This window comes from Mustela putorius, unplaced genomic scaffold (assembly GCF_011764305.1).
Source record: "Mustela putorius furo isolate JIRA1106 unplaced genomic scaffold, ASM1176430v1.1 tig00000224_pilon_pilon_pilon, whole genome shotgun sequence".
Lineage (NCBI taxonomy): Eukaryota > Metazoa > Chordata > Mammalia > Carnivora > Mustelidae > Mustela > Mustela putorius.
Genome location: NW_025421321.1, coordinates 27,373,943 through 27,388,510, shown reverse-complemented (window position 1 = coordinate 27,388,510; position 14,568 = coordinate 27,373,943). Strand labels below are relative to the sequence as shown.

The 14,568-nt window shown below is 33.4% G+C and overlaps 1 protein-coding gene and 1 non-coding gene across 5 annotated transcripts in view; one reads left to right on the top strand and one right to left on the bottom strand.

The window, feature by feature from the left end:
* FANCL (FA complementation group L) overlaps positions 1 to 14,568 on the top strand; it is a 299,340-nt gene that overhangs the window by 244,582 nt on the left and 40,190 nt on the right. For all 4 annotated transcript variants that reach the window (XM_045077868.1, XM_013051074.2, XM_045077867.1 and 1 more), the window contains 2 exons: positions 1,616 to 1,712; positions 6,382 to 6,450. In XM_045077868.1, the coding sequence (XP_044933803.1) occupies positions 1,616 to 1,712; positions 6,382 to 6,450 (166 nt within the window). The remainder of the gene's footprint in view (positions 1 to 1,615; positions 1,713 to 6,381; positions 6,451 to 14,568) is intronic.
* Positions 12,391 to 12,496, bottom strand: LOC123391425. The gene has a single exon (XR_006606108.1). It is a non-coding gene; the product is annotated as a U6 spliceosomal RNA (small nuclear RNA).

Genomic DNA, 14,568 nt, shown 5'->3' with positions numbered 1-14,568 from the left:
TTCTACAGATTTTTTTGTCCACTATCTTCCTCCAGGAGTCTTCTTTCTTTTTCTTCTAATCTGTTTTGTTGGGACACCGGAGTGGCTCAATCGTTAAGTGTCTGCCTTCTGCTCAGGTCATGATCCCAGGGTCCTTGGATTGAGCCCTGCATCAGGCGCTCTGCTCAGCAGGAGGCCTGCTTCCTCACCCCCCAGCCTCACCCCCGACCCTCACCCCCCAGCTGCCTCTCTGCCTACTTGTGATCTCTGTCTGTCAAAGAAAACCTTTAAAGTCTTAATGTTCTACATTTTTGGGAGGAGAGGGATTTGAGGTGTTTACAGATAGAGCTGTAGGAAAATGATTATATATATATATATATATATATATGAAGCCATTGATATTTTAATGTAAATATTTTTTTCTAGAATAATTTTACTTTTTATTTTCCAGGACTCTAGACTATTCATAGTTTCTGATATAAATTTCTTCTGTTGATAAAGATTGTTTTGTTTTGCTTTTGATTCTACTATTGAAGATACATATCTTTTCAGATTCAGATCTGTTTTTCATTACAAGCAGTGTTCACAGCTCTTGCCCAGTATTTCTTGAAATTGACCCATTTTAACCATTATATCTGGCCAGTGACTGAGTGGCATATAGTGATGTTAAAAGAAATGTTTCCTAGGTTAGGAGGCTAATGTTAGTTCTGAACTATAATGGGTCTCACCATCAGTCTGGGTGATAAGTTGTGCAATACTCTTAGGCTACTTTTTATCTTTACAAGAGAATAGTATTGTAAAAATGTCAAAAAAAAATCCACATGCCCAGTTCGCTAGTAAATATACTGCTAAATTTGAACCTTTTTGGCAGTAGCTTATGCTACTCAAGGGACCATATTTTTACAGAATGATGTATTTCAAAGGGTATTGGTTTCCGTTGTAGAAAATTCATACATTTAGAGCAACTTAAAGCCAAAAACAATTGTGCTGTGCTATAGGTTTAAAATTATTAGTCATTTTGAATACATGTCCAGGTTAAATGTCAGAAGCTATATATTGCATGGAAAGAAAATTTATTGTTAGCAGATTAGACTGTACTTGTGCTTATATAACATTTTCCTTAGAGGATCAGTTGAGTATATGAACTAATATCAGCCAGATTTTTGTACACTAACATTATTGATAATAAAGGAGAAGTTCATTGAAGGGAAAAACAAATAAAGGAAGCATAAAAGTCTCCTAGTGTATGAAACTACAGAAATGGATCAAAGAGTTTGACAGGAAGTTTAATGTGTACATAAGCAGAGGCTGACAGCAACATGCTGTGTGTGCCAAAGGTTCCAGTGATGGAAAACCGAAACATAGTGCTCACTGACCACAGCATGAGCCTTGACACACATTGTAAATAATCCAGAGATCTATGACTGCATTAAGCACCAGGCTGGTGTATTAACGGCAGTAAATCTATAGCTGCATAAAGGGCTGGCATGCAGAAATTCCTCTGATTAATTTTTGTAATGGATTCATAGGAATACAGCAAATATTTTCATTTTGAATCCTACCATCCTCCAACTTCCCCTCCCCCCATCTTTGCCCTCCCTAGTATGATCATTTTTTATTTCCTTCTGTTCACCAGACTTGTATATGTGGATACTTGTCTCAGTACCATCAAGTTAAAAGCTGAAGATGCTTCTGGTAGAAAGCATCTAATTACTCTCAAGTTGAAGGCAAAGGTATGTGCTTCATTAAACTGTTATTATAGTCAGGAAATACTCTGTGAAATGAACTCTGAATGTTTTCAATGTAGGAAGTGCTAATGGCTTCTGAAAAGGTATTTGGTATTTTAAAAAATTTATTTTGGAAAGCTCAAAAAATTTACCCACTAGGTTTCCAAAAGCCTAGACATGATTTTGTGTCGCTCTTTTATTACAGACTTGCTCAAAATATAGACTTCATAGTGAAGGAATATTAGAAATAAGATTGGGCAGGCTCAGAGGACCTTGATGTCCTTTTTGTAACATTGTACAAAGACAAAATGTGAGTTTCCACTTTCCCAAGTAAAGTTTCACTGAAGTCTCTTGTCTTCAACTTTTACTATGAATTACACTCTCCAAACACATCCATATGTATACCTTTTTATTCTTTGTTTTGGCTAAAATTTTAATTCTGTATTTTAAGAACTTGCAAAGGTTATGCCTCCATTTATAGACTCTTTACAGGCTAGTGATCTATAATTACTAATTCTGTTGGCACAAAACATAGCTGTCTTTATGTCTTTGTTTTAGTTCTAGGTTATGAATTTTGAGAAATAAGTAGAGTAAGCAAGTTCAGCATATTAATCATTTATTTAGTAATCACTAGGGACACATTAGAATTTGAGAAAACCTGGACATTTAACTTTTTTTATTGTTCCCAGGAATCATCAATCAACTCTGGTTCAGAAGATTGTAGTATGAAAAGATCAATTGTGTTTGTCCGTTTTAAAAATGTGTCTGGCATTTAAGCTTTCCATGAGAGAAAATTAATACATAAAGCTGGGTGACACAGAAAAGTTGGTATCTTAGAGTGCCTCTTTATCAGGCAATTTGAGAAATGACTCATTCTCTCTTTTTCTCACACACAGAATATTCAGGTATAATTTTAAGATTCATGTGTGATAAGTATTGAAAATATTAGTGGGATAGAAATTTATTTGTGAAAGAAGTTACATGGATATTTTTGTCAAAATGAATAAAAAATTATTTTTTAATTTTTAAAGGTGAGCTTTGTTTTTACCCTTAAGATCAGGGAGAAATTTTCCTTTATTTCTCCAAAGATCACATGGGTTTCTGTAATTTACTTCAGAGTTTTAATTGTTTGTACTTTGTACATTTATAAAAATTGCTTTGCTGTTGTGAAGACCAGAATGAAAAATTTTAAATGCATCCTGTCTTGACTCGTGGTGGTGGTGGTGGTTTTTTTTAATAGCCTTATTTTTACACTGTACTTTACTAAGGAGATTCTCTGTCTAGAACTACATCTATAAAATTTTATTATTCCAGTTAATGACTTTAGTTGGTAATATCAAGAGGAAGGATGTAGCCATTAGAATGGCCCATCCTTTTTGCTTTTTCTTATACCTTTTCAGGGTAGATAAGGTGACACTTAATATTTCTGTGAAGAATGTATCTAAGTTTTTGCAGCATTGGTAACTGTGAAGCACTATTATGGATTCTCTGGGAAGAGAGCAGAGAAGACTTTATTTAAATTAAGAAGGAATCGAGAAACAAATTTGTATAAAAAAAAGTGGAAATGAATGATTTTTATATTGATATGATTTATTAGAATCTTTAATTGTATATTGAGTTCAGGTTACATAGACCGAAGTTGTATTTTAGTTGTGGTAATTTCTTCTGGAATATTTAGTTCTGGGATTGTCAGTTAAAAACAGTGATAGCTGAAGCTGTATATTAAAAGTATGTAGTGCAAATTCACATTTAAAACTAAATTTTAAAGGTCAAGCTGATCTTTTTTAAACCTTAATGCAGACTGCAGACTTGTTTTTGTAAATATAAAACCTTTATTTCTTTTACTTGGTATTTTTTGATTTACAGTAAAGGAACACATTTGTTTCATTTTTTTTTTTCCTGTTGAATACCTGTTCTCCCAATTCTGCCATTTTCCCTCACTCCCTCCAACCCTTGAAGAAAACAATGCCAATTTTAATTAAACAGTCCTTATTAAGAGTGAATATATAAGTCAAAAAGAAATATAATAAGGGAAATAGTTGAATTTTGTCATTTTTATAGGTGTATTTCTATGCAATATTTAAAGTACATGCTGAACTATGGGATGGAACTATTATCTTTTCTTTTAAAAAAGGAGATCAGGGCTTCTTCAGCTTTGGTCAAGATCCAAGAACTACTTGAAAAACACAGATGTGTTTCAGAGGCTGGGCACTCTGTCTGCTGGCCGTTTTTGTAATTTGCTACAGTTTGTATGTGTTTACTTCAAGGAAGCCTTACTGCTTAGATGGTCCAATCACAGAAGAGATTGGGTTAAAATTTTCCTTAGAACAACATTCTATAGAATCTAAAAAATACCATATATGACAAAAATAGTTACTTAATATTGTATGACAATTGTATTCTTTGATAGCTATTGATTTGATGGGTTCTTTTACATGAGATTTGAAAAACTGTATGTTAATTAAGAACAAGAATTACTTATTTTTCAATTAATATTCCTTTATGTGGAGCTTTCATCATTTCAGTTGGACTACTAAAGTAAAACTTGGCAATTAGTCTCTAGTTTTTATATATCTGTACAACTTACTACTGAAAACTACCTGAATTTTGATAGTACAGTATTGCATTTAGTTACCTATGTTATAGTTTTATAATACAAAAGATTCTGAAATATCTAGGATGCTACTTACTAATTGACGTTAAATCATCCAGAAGTATATCAGTTTTTTAATTAGGTTCTGTACAGTTATATGAAGTTTATTGTATAAACAGAATTGATCTTGAACATGGATGTAATTAACATATATATTTGCATTTAATTTACAATAGATATACAGTAAAGCCACCTCTATAGATCAGTCTAATTTATTACATATTTGTATGTCTGTATAATTACACATAAAAATGTATTTGAATACATCATCTCAGAAATTGTGACTCATATATATGGGATCATATGGAATTTATAATCTGCTTTTTTGTTTAACTATTTGTAGGTTTTTTTTTAATCAGTATATATGTACCATTCACTATATTGAGTCCTATTTGAATGCAGGAGATCATCTTCTCTTTTAAAATGTGCTGTATGTACTAAATGACTTCCAAAGTCACAGATATTTTTCTTTGTTCATCTACTCTAAATACAGTGAACATCTTATTAACTTCATACTCTTACTGAGATTGATGATTTAAGTTGATATTTTTCATTGTCAACATGAGTAGGAGATTAAAAAAAACTCAAAATGAAGTAAATGCTCCATTTTGACCACAGAGGTCTCAAGTGTGCATTATAATTTTTACAGAATCTTAACATGTTAGAAGGAAAAGAAACTTGATAACACTTTTGCTTGAGTTCCATCAATTTTACCTATCAAACAGCTATTGAAGTTAAATGACTTATCCAAGATCACATAAGTTAGCAGAATTGGAAACCAGAGAAATTAAGGTCTCTGTCTGCACTTATTGAGATAATTACATGACTTGTAAAGTGGCTTACAGATTGTTTCTGTAGTGACTATAGCAGTTATACTCAGAAGTACATCAACTCTTATTTTGAATTGTAATAGAGCTCCTTCCTAAATCTCAGCTTGACCTTTTCTTTTTTCTTTTTCTCCAAATGAGAGCATTTTATATTTTTATTATTTCCTGTGTATTTGCCTTTGTGTTTTCAGTTTTGCATAGCCAGATAACCATCAGAGTATAAGTTGATAAATTTCTTTTTAGCGAATTGCTTACTATAACTAAATGTTAATTCTTTTCAAAACATTGACTTCAGAAGGGCTAATGTTTGCTAAATACTATAGTGATAATTTTTGGAACCCATTTGCTTATTCGGCGAAGTTGTGAGAAATGCTGAAGAAAGTGAAAATCTAAAACTTATTTTAAGACTTTGTTGAATGAGAGCTAGGAGTTTTCCAAAATTAATTTTCTTTTGGTAAATTTTGCTTTTTAATGAAAATAAGTGAATTTTCTTTAATTACATCTGACTTCTGAGAATCCAGAACTGGTTTTTACAAAAGTCATGTAGTACAATTCTTTAATAACAAAATTGATTTTAAGAAAAACTGTCTTTTGTCTTTCTTAACTTAGATACCTAATTTATCCTTAATGACTATCACTTTTTGAATAAAGCTGTTGAATTAATTTTTTTATTGACCATGAAAAGGTTTTTCTTAAAACTATTACTTTTTTCTTTTTGTTTATTATATATTTGCTAGGACTAATTGCTTTATTAGGAAAAATACATTTTTCTACACTTCTTGGCTCTTTTAACAGATAACTTTTTTAAAGTGGTGCCTGAGATGGAGATTAAATTTTAGATTGAAAGGAAATTAAATATTAACCAGTTTGATCTCTCTTTTTAAAGGTAAAGAAACTGAGATCCTGTGCGTTTCACCCCTCAATTTAGTTAGTAGCTGACCTGACACTGACTTAATTCATTATTCTTTACTCAAAACCTATTGCTTTGGCACCCCAAATCACCAAACTTTGTACCTCCTGAACATAAGTTGACTTATTAGTCAGCTCTTGACATCTTCTACAATAATAGAATCAAAATATTAACATATAATACATTTGCATTTATAAGACTTTTCCTATTCAGTTTTTCTAAAATAGTTCATGTGAAATTGTCACGACAGAAGCAACTATGACCTAATTTTATGCCTTTTTATAGTACCCAGCAGAATCTCCAGATTGTTTCGTGGATTTTCCCGTGTCATTTTCTATTTCTTGGACACCACAGGTAAGTTCTTAGATTTAAGTAGCTGAAAAGCATATTCTATTAAAACAATAGGTTATAGGTTACAGCTATAGGTTATAAATATATATATTTTTTATATATATATAATAAATATAGGTTATAGGTTACATTTTAGGTTATAAAGTTTTTTTTTTTTTTGGTAAGCATTTATGTATAAACAGAACTTTCAGAGTGCTTTCGTTCCCTGTATTCCCTAGTAGTTAATGTCCAGTTTCTCCCTCCCCTCCCACATAAACACACCATCCAGTCTTTAGGTGTTTATGCCTCATAGTAGATAAAGATGAAGTTCTATTCACAGAAATTTAATTTTAATTTAAATCATAAAGAACTCTACAGCAGTGAGCAGTAAGTAGAAAGTTGGGTGAATTTTTCGGATTGCTGAAACTGTTAATATTGATGGCATAATATCAGAAGATCTCTTTCAGAGAAGAAAGAGTTATGCCTGACAATACAAATCACTTGCACTGAGTTTTTATTGTTTTAAAGTGGTTGTCCGTAATTCATCCTTCAGCTTAGGCTATATTTTTGTATGGGCTTTGGGACATTTGTACTTGTATAAAGAATATAGGAAATTCTTTCTTCTGTTTCTATCAGCTTAATTTCTCAAAATACTGATACCTAAGAAGAATATGAAATTAAAAGTACACTGGAAATGGTAATACAACGTAGATGTAAGGTTTTTAATTGTATGAACACCCAACATTATGTGTGTGTGGTTTTTAAAGATCTGGCAGAGTGCTGGTTGGATTCAGAGAACAATCGAGTCATGACAGGCATGGTCCATCTTTCACCAAGTAAATTGTGACATTTGGTAGCAAAATGGAGAGAACATTTCTTTCCTTATCCACAGAGCAGGGGGAAATTCCTATTAACATTTTACAAATATTCTGTAGAGGCTACCTGTACTTTTGTTAGGAAATTTTGATGGGGTCAAGTGAAAACTTATGCCTAATTTTTAAAGTACATATATACAGTAATTGTGTATGAAGGTAGTTTTTAAAAAGACCTAACAGGATTTAAATAGCGTTGTGTAGGTTCAAATGTCATTCATTTATTACATTAATGACACATATATATTAAAAATTATTTTTTGTATTTTTTTCTTTAAAAGCAATCTCCCTCCTTTAAATGGAAACTGAGAAAACGCAGCAAAAGAAAAGAGAGGAAAAACCCTGTAATTTGCTTTTGATATTCTGATACAGGTTATAAAAATCTAAGTCACTGTGTTCACTTAAAAAAATTTTTTTTAAAGACACTTTTCCTCTTTTTTAAATATAAATTTTCTGTTTGGCTTTCTTCTTTCTAAAATAAACATTTTCCTCTTTTTAAAATGTGAATTTCCTATTTGGCTCTGTAAACTTTGTTTTATGTGAGATTATGAGATAGGGCTATACCTGGATTATATTATTCTTTCCAGATATGCTATCTCTAGATTAAATTTTAATATGTATCAGAATCCCAATTCAAAAACTGTATTTTTGATGAATTTGTAGTGTTTTTAATGTAGATAAACATACAAGCTTTTCCAGCCTTAAATCTGTGAAAAAGTTTGCATCTCCACAAGAAGACTGTTTAGCGCTTACCTTATTCTGTCATTTAGCAAAATTATTTTGTGATTTCAACACACTGGGAAATCTTTGAGGGTAATTTCTTTCAAATTTGCTATCTGTATTTAACACCAGCTCAATGCCTTGCACATTTATGCATGGGATGAATTTTAGATCTAGTAAGGTCATACAGCAAGTTTTCTGTTTTGTACTAGCTCCCAGAGAACAGAACCTAATTAGTAGTAACTGGAATGTTATTTTTTTTCCAATTAAAGAATATACTAAGATTCTTAGTAAATCACAGATAAAAACTTGGATACCTTTTTATCCACAACTCAGATTTGACAGATGTTCATTTTTTGTCATTAAATGCTTTATATAGTTACATTGTATGAATCCACCAGTTAATTTATTCGTTGTCCTACTGCTAAAGTTGTTCACAATTTCTTAAGTTGTGTGCTAGTGAATATCCTTACATTTCCTTATTATGTATATGAGACTCAGTGTGGCTTATGCCTAGAGAAAATTTTGGATTGAGGGGAATGTACCTCTTTGAGATTACTAAATATTGCCAAATTGCCTTCTCAGATTGGTTGTATAAGTTTATTTCCCTGCTCAGCAATGCATGTAATATCTACTTCTCCAAATTCTTTCCAGGACTTAGCCTGACCTTTATTCTTAACAAGAATTGAAATTATTATTATTGTGTTTATAATCTTTGCTTATTTAAAAATTTTTCTTAATTTGGATACCGATTACTGGTTATATCAGATGTATTTTCTCTCTGGTATACTTTTTACCTTTGTATGTAATCTGTTTTGTCAGTCAGAAGTTTAACTTTCAGTGTTGTCCCAAGTCTTGTCCTTGTGATTTCTGCTTTTTGTGTCTTGAATGAAAAAACCTTTCACATCTTGTTCTGAGAAGATAATTTCCTATCATTCTTAAAGTTAGTATTTTTTTCACATTTTTAATTTACACTTGCCTATTTTATATATGCACTTAGAATTTGGATGTGTCTTCATTTGTTTAGATCTGGGGCTAATTTCAGTTTTTCTTTTATATTTGCTATTAAAATGTTTCAAAATACATTATTTACTTATTTTAGAGTCTAGCAGTACATCATAAATATTTTGGTAATAATACTACCAGTGGTATGAGCTCTTGAGTCTTTTAGACATGATGAGAGTATTGGCAATATTAGTTTATGTTTTAAAAGTAAGCAATATCAGACCACTTTGCTGTGTATGATCTTTTTTCATTGATTTGTTAGAAATAATTCTGCTTGTGAGAATTATTTTTTCTTAACCGCTTTTAAACAGTGTGGTTCTTAAGCAAAATAAATGCAGTCTAGCAGCAAACTTACATTTAAGTGATTGTACATGGGTTCCAGATAATTCATTAAAAAATAATCCTTGTCTGTTTTTGTTTTGTACATTTATTTCCTCTTTGGATTCAGTGTTTCTGGACTTTAAACTTGGAAGATCTTTATTTTCCTTTCTTTTTGTGAAAAATAGGCATGGCTTTGTGGCATCCATATTAAAAATGGGTAATTTTCCTTATGGTCCCTGTCTTCCTGCTGGGTTGATAATGTTTTGATGTATTTTTCTTTTGCTCTGATGAGAGGTCTGCTGCTGCTGCTCTGACATATTCATTTGGATGAATAATTATAACTTGCACAATGTCAAGCTGAAGATGGTAGGGTTTTGTGCGTCATGACAAGCCTAGTAGCCAGTGCAGGTGTCTCACAGCATGATCAGCAACAGCCAGTGTATTCTGGCTCAGAGGAGACATTTAGAGTAGTAAGAAATCAGCACCAAGGGCAAGGCTGCTGCTACTACTGCTGCGGTGATCTGTGCCAAAGAAACACAAAGTGCTTCTCAAAGACGAGTGACTGCATACCTCTTTTCAGATATTTACTTTGCTTACCCAGTAAATTTTCTTTTATGGATTTGGCATAGAATGTAAGAACATCTCATTTTTATCTTAATCTGCTTTCTAGCATCACAGATGCTCCATGTATCTTTAATAGCCTGCTGCCTTTTGGACTTTTACATACAGGTCATATATGTGAATTTTGTTGACTAATGAGTCCATAGGATGCTCTAATGTAAGATTTTAAGTGCATTGATATTGGGGTCTATAAGAACAAAATTCACTACTAAAGAGTGCGCGCGCACTCTTTCTCTACTATGAATGCTTTTTTTTTTTTTAATATTTTATTTATTTATTTGACAGAGATCACAAGTAGGTCACTGACCAGCCCAAAATAGGTGTTAATCTGGGTGATGCAGTCTGTTAAGTGTCCAACTCTTGGCTTCGGCTCAGGTCATCATATCAGGGTCTTCAGATAGAGCCCCATGTCAGGCTCTGTCAGGCTACTGTACTCAGCTCGGAGTCTGCTTAGGACTCATTCTCCCTCTCCCTCTGCTCCCCTCCACGTGTGTGTGCGCGCGCACGCACTCTTTCTCAAATAAATAAATAAATCTTTAGGTAAAAAAATGGTAGTTCTGCCTATAAATGTGCCATTAAGTGCAGGCTTGGTGAAGTATCCTTGCCATGGCAGTTGGAATTTTCAGATTTGGTAGGATACAATAAGCAGTGGTCTTTATATTTTTTATCACGGAAATCTCATATTCTTAGAATAAGTTCATGAATGCAAGAATAGCAAAACTAATGATGAAGCCTCTGGCTGGTAAGCTGATGGTGAATGAAGAATTTGTAATTAAAGGAAACAGTCCTATTACATAGCAGGGAGCATGATCCATTAGTTAGAGCAGCAGACTAGCAGTTGGATAGCTTAGGTTCTGTTTACAGTTCAGTCATTGCCTTAATTGTATAATTTCAAACAAGTCATGTGTCTGCCCTTTGCTTCAGTTCATATTATATGGAAATAATGAACTTTTTCACAGAGATGTTAAGAAAAATAAGTTTGATTTAAAATAAACTGTCAGGGGAAGAACCGTCAAAATCCACTCTAAGGGTCCGGTGGAACTTCTCCCTTTTTGACCTGCTACTTGGTTATCGTTCTTTCCATTTTTCCTCTTTGCTGCCTTTGTTGGAGAACTCTTAGTACTGGATTTTTGTTCACTCTTAAATTAGTTAAGTAAATACACTTTTGCCTTTTATTGTTGCTTTAGCAGTATAGTATGTTTAAAAAGACACAAAGAAACTTAATTCATTATTGAGATTATGTGATATGGTAGAAGAACTATCCGTGTGATCTGTTGGACTCAGTAGCCTCTTAACCACCTTCCTTTTTCTTCAGTAACTTATTTTAAAAGTACCCTGTATTGATTCTTTAAAAAAACAAATAGAGCAAATACAAACGAGCAAAAGTAGGGAAATATAAAATACAAAAGTACAAATTTTGCACTTAAAATATAAAATTAGGAAAATATAAAATCTAAATGAAATGTATTTAGAATGGTGGTCTCAGTAGATAATAGCTTTGAAACTAGGGTTGTCACTTAAAATATTTCAGTTTTAAAACATCACTGGTAATATTGTACATTTATTCCAAGTATTCCTTAGAATCATTTAATTTTTAGTTATAATTAGGTTTACTTTTATCCATCGGATTAAGAACTATTGTGTTCACATTCTAGAAACTGGCTATATCTACATTTATTTAGGTCCCTCAGTTAAGAGTAGTTTCTTTGTCTACACTTGCATTTTTTTGTTTACTCTATTCCTAAATTTAAAAATTTTTTCTTGCTACTATGAATGCTTTTTTTTTTTTTTAAAGATTTTATTTATTTATTTGACACACAGAGAGAGATCACAAGTAGGCAGAGAGGCAGGCAGATAGAGAAGTTGGGGGAAGCAGGCCCCCTGCTGAGCAGAGAGCCCGATGTGGGGCTCGATCCTAGGACCCTGGGTTCATGACCTGAGCGGAAGGCATCGGCTTAACCGCTTGAGCCACCCAGGTGTCCCTATGAATGCTTTTTTTAAAAAGTCATATTTTCTAGTTTACTATGAGAATGTGGGCAAGCTATTTTCTTTTTAAAGCTTTTGCTTTTATTAAAGTTACATAAGAACATAGTTTAGAGTTAGGTTACAGGATTTTTTGTTGGTGCCGTTTTCTTTTTCGACCAAAGAGCATTTCCTCGCCTCCTTCCCACCTTTTTCTCCTTCTGCAGGTCAACGACTTCTGAGTGTTAGCTGATTCTTTTGGTGCTACAGTATTCTTGATGTTATTGCGTGTTCTTGTAATTATGCTGCCTTTGGTTTGCTTGGTTTAGGCATTATCTTTTAACTTTGCCTTTTGGTGGGTTTGCTGTATCTTCGACCTGCTCCCGCTCCACACACCTGTATACTTCCTAGCTTCCTGTTTTTCTCAAATAGTTATCTTGTATTTTTATTTAATTTTTTAATGTTTTATATGGAATACTTCACAGATTTGTATGTCACCTTGCGCATGGGCCCTGCTAGTCTTCTCTGTCTTGTTCCATTGTTAGTATATGTGCTGCTGAAGTGAGCCCCCACATAGTTATCTTTTAATTTTGATTATATCAGTACTCAGTGTTCACATTATGAACATGTATATATGCTATGCAGAGATAAGCCATGTGGTTAAAATAACTATTATTTTTCTTTTGTTACCTGGTTTTTGTTATTCCTAGAGTTAACAATTATCTTAATTTTTCATTTCTGTAGTTTTCTCTATACTTAAAACTCCTTTAACCTCCAATTTCCCATCACTCATCTAGATCTCTTCTTAGTCATCTGTATTAGGTTCCTGTTGACTCTATTTCTGGGGAATTTCATGCAATTTACCTAATAACCTTCCTGTTGAAATTTTTTTTTTTACTTTAGTCATGTTAATTTCTTAGAGTTTACTTCATAAGTGTATGTACTTTTCCCCCCAGAAATACTGTTTTTCCCCTCTAAGTAGTTTCTTTTCCCTTAAGTTACTCTTTTTTTTTCTGCACTTAAAATCTTTGCTCATCTGCTTGTGGTTAAAAGTCAGATATAGGGGCATCTGAGTGAATCAGTGGGTTAAAGCCTCTGCCTTCGACTCAGGTCATGATCCCAGGGTCCTGGGTTCAAGCCCCGCATGGGAGCTGTCTGCTCAGCAGGGAGCCTGCTTCCCTGCTCCCCCTGCCCCCACCCGCCTGCCTCTCTGCCTACTTGTGATCTCCTTCTGTCAAATAAATAAATAAAAATCTTTTAAAAAAAAGTCGGATATAAAAAGCTGGGGAAAAAAAACTAAAAAAGCTGTTTGGAAGCTCTCAGTGCATGCATGAGGCTTGTCAACTGTGAACTTTATTTCCGAGTCATCTGACTAGATCTCATAATGAGGAATGCCAAATGTCAATACCTTCAGGTCTTTTTGAGTGACTGGTCGCTCAGATTTCTTGGAGAAGACTCTTCCAACATTCTGTTTCTGATCAAGCAGAATACATTCCTCTGAGGTGTAAATTGACCAGGCTGGTGGACAGGAAACCACAGCCTGAATTAGCAAGCCCGTAACTTGATGCCATCTTCTACTTGATAGGGCTGAACATAGTGTAGCCGTGAAAGAGACATGCTTACAGGGTAAACCTCCATTATCACAGAGCAGGTAATAAGGGTGGATTTGGAGCTAAGAGGCAAAAAATGGTATCCTAGTCAATCACTTGGTTTTTTCAGACTGTAATTTTGGCCATTCTTTGTTGTGTGTAGCAGTCATTTTTTTCTCCCTTCAGTTTTGTTTGTTGCTGATGTATGTACATTTTTTTTTTTTTTTAAGATTTTACTTATTTACTTGATAGTGCAGGAGTACAAGCAGGGGAGCTGCAGAGGGAGAGGGAGAAGCAGGCTCCCTGTGCCGATGCGGGGCTTGATCGCAGGACCCTCACCCTCGGATCATGACCTGAGCCAAAGGCAGACGCTTAACCTTCTGAGCCACCCAGGCACCCCTATAAATCTGTTTTTTTTTTTTTTAATGGTTTTTTATCCAGTAGCCTTGTTAAACTTTTATCTAATATTTTTATCAGTAAATTTATCTGGATTTTTCTGTGAACAGAATATTTGTAATAACAGTTTCATTTCCTCCATTCCCATCTTTATACCTCCCTTTCCCCCCACCCCCATATTGCTCTGGCTAGGCTTTCTAAAACAATGTGAAATAGTAAACATTTTTGTTCCAGATCTCAAAAAACAAAAAACATAAAACTTTAGCGTTTTATTATTAGGTAGATTTTTTTTTTTTTTAAGATTTTATTTATTTATTTGACAGAGAGATCACAAGCAGGCAGAGAGGCAGGCAGAGAGAGAGGAGGAAGCAGGCTCCCTGCTGAGCAGAGAGCCTGAGATCATGACCTGAGTCGAAGGCAGCGGCTTAACCCACTGAGCCACCCAGGCGCCCTATTAGGTAAATTTTTGTATATGTATTTCTTTTACTAAATCCTCTAACAATTAATGGAATTTATTTCTATTTCTGTTTTGCTAGGAGTTTTGTTATGAAAAGTTGAATTTTGTCAAATATATTCTTTCTATATATTAAAATAGTCAGTTTGTTTTCTCCTTTAATCTGTTAATGTGGCAAATTGATTGTTTGATTTCCTAATGT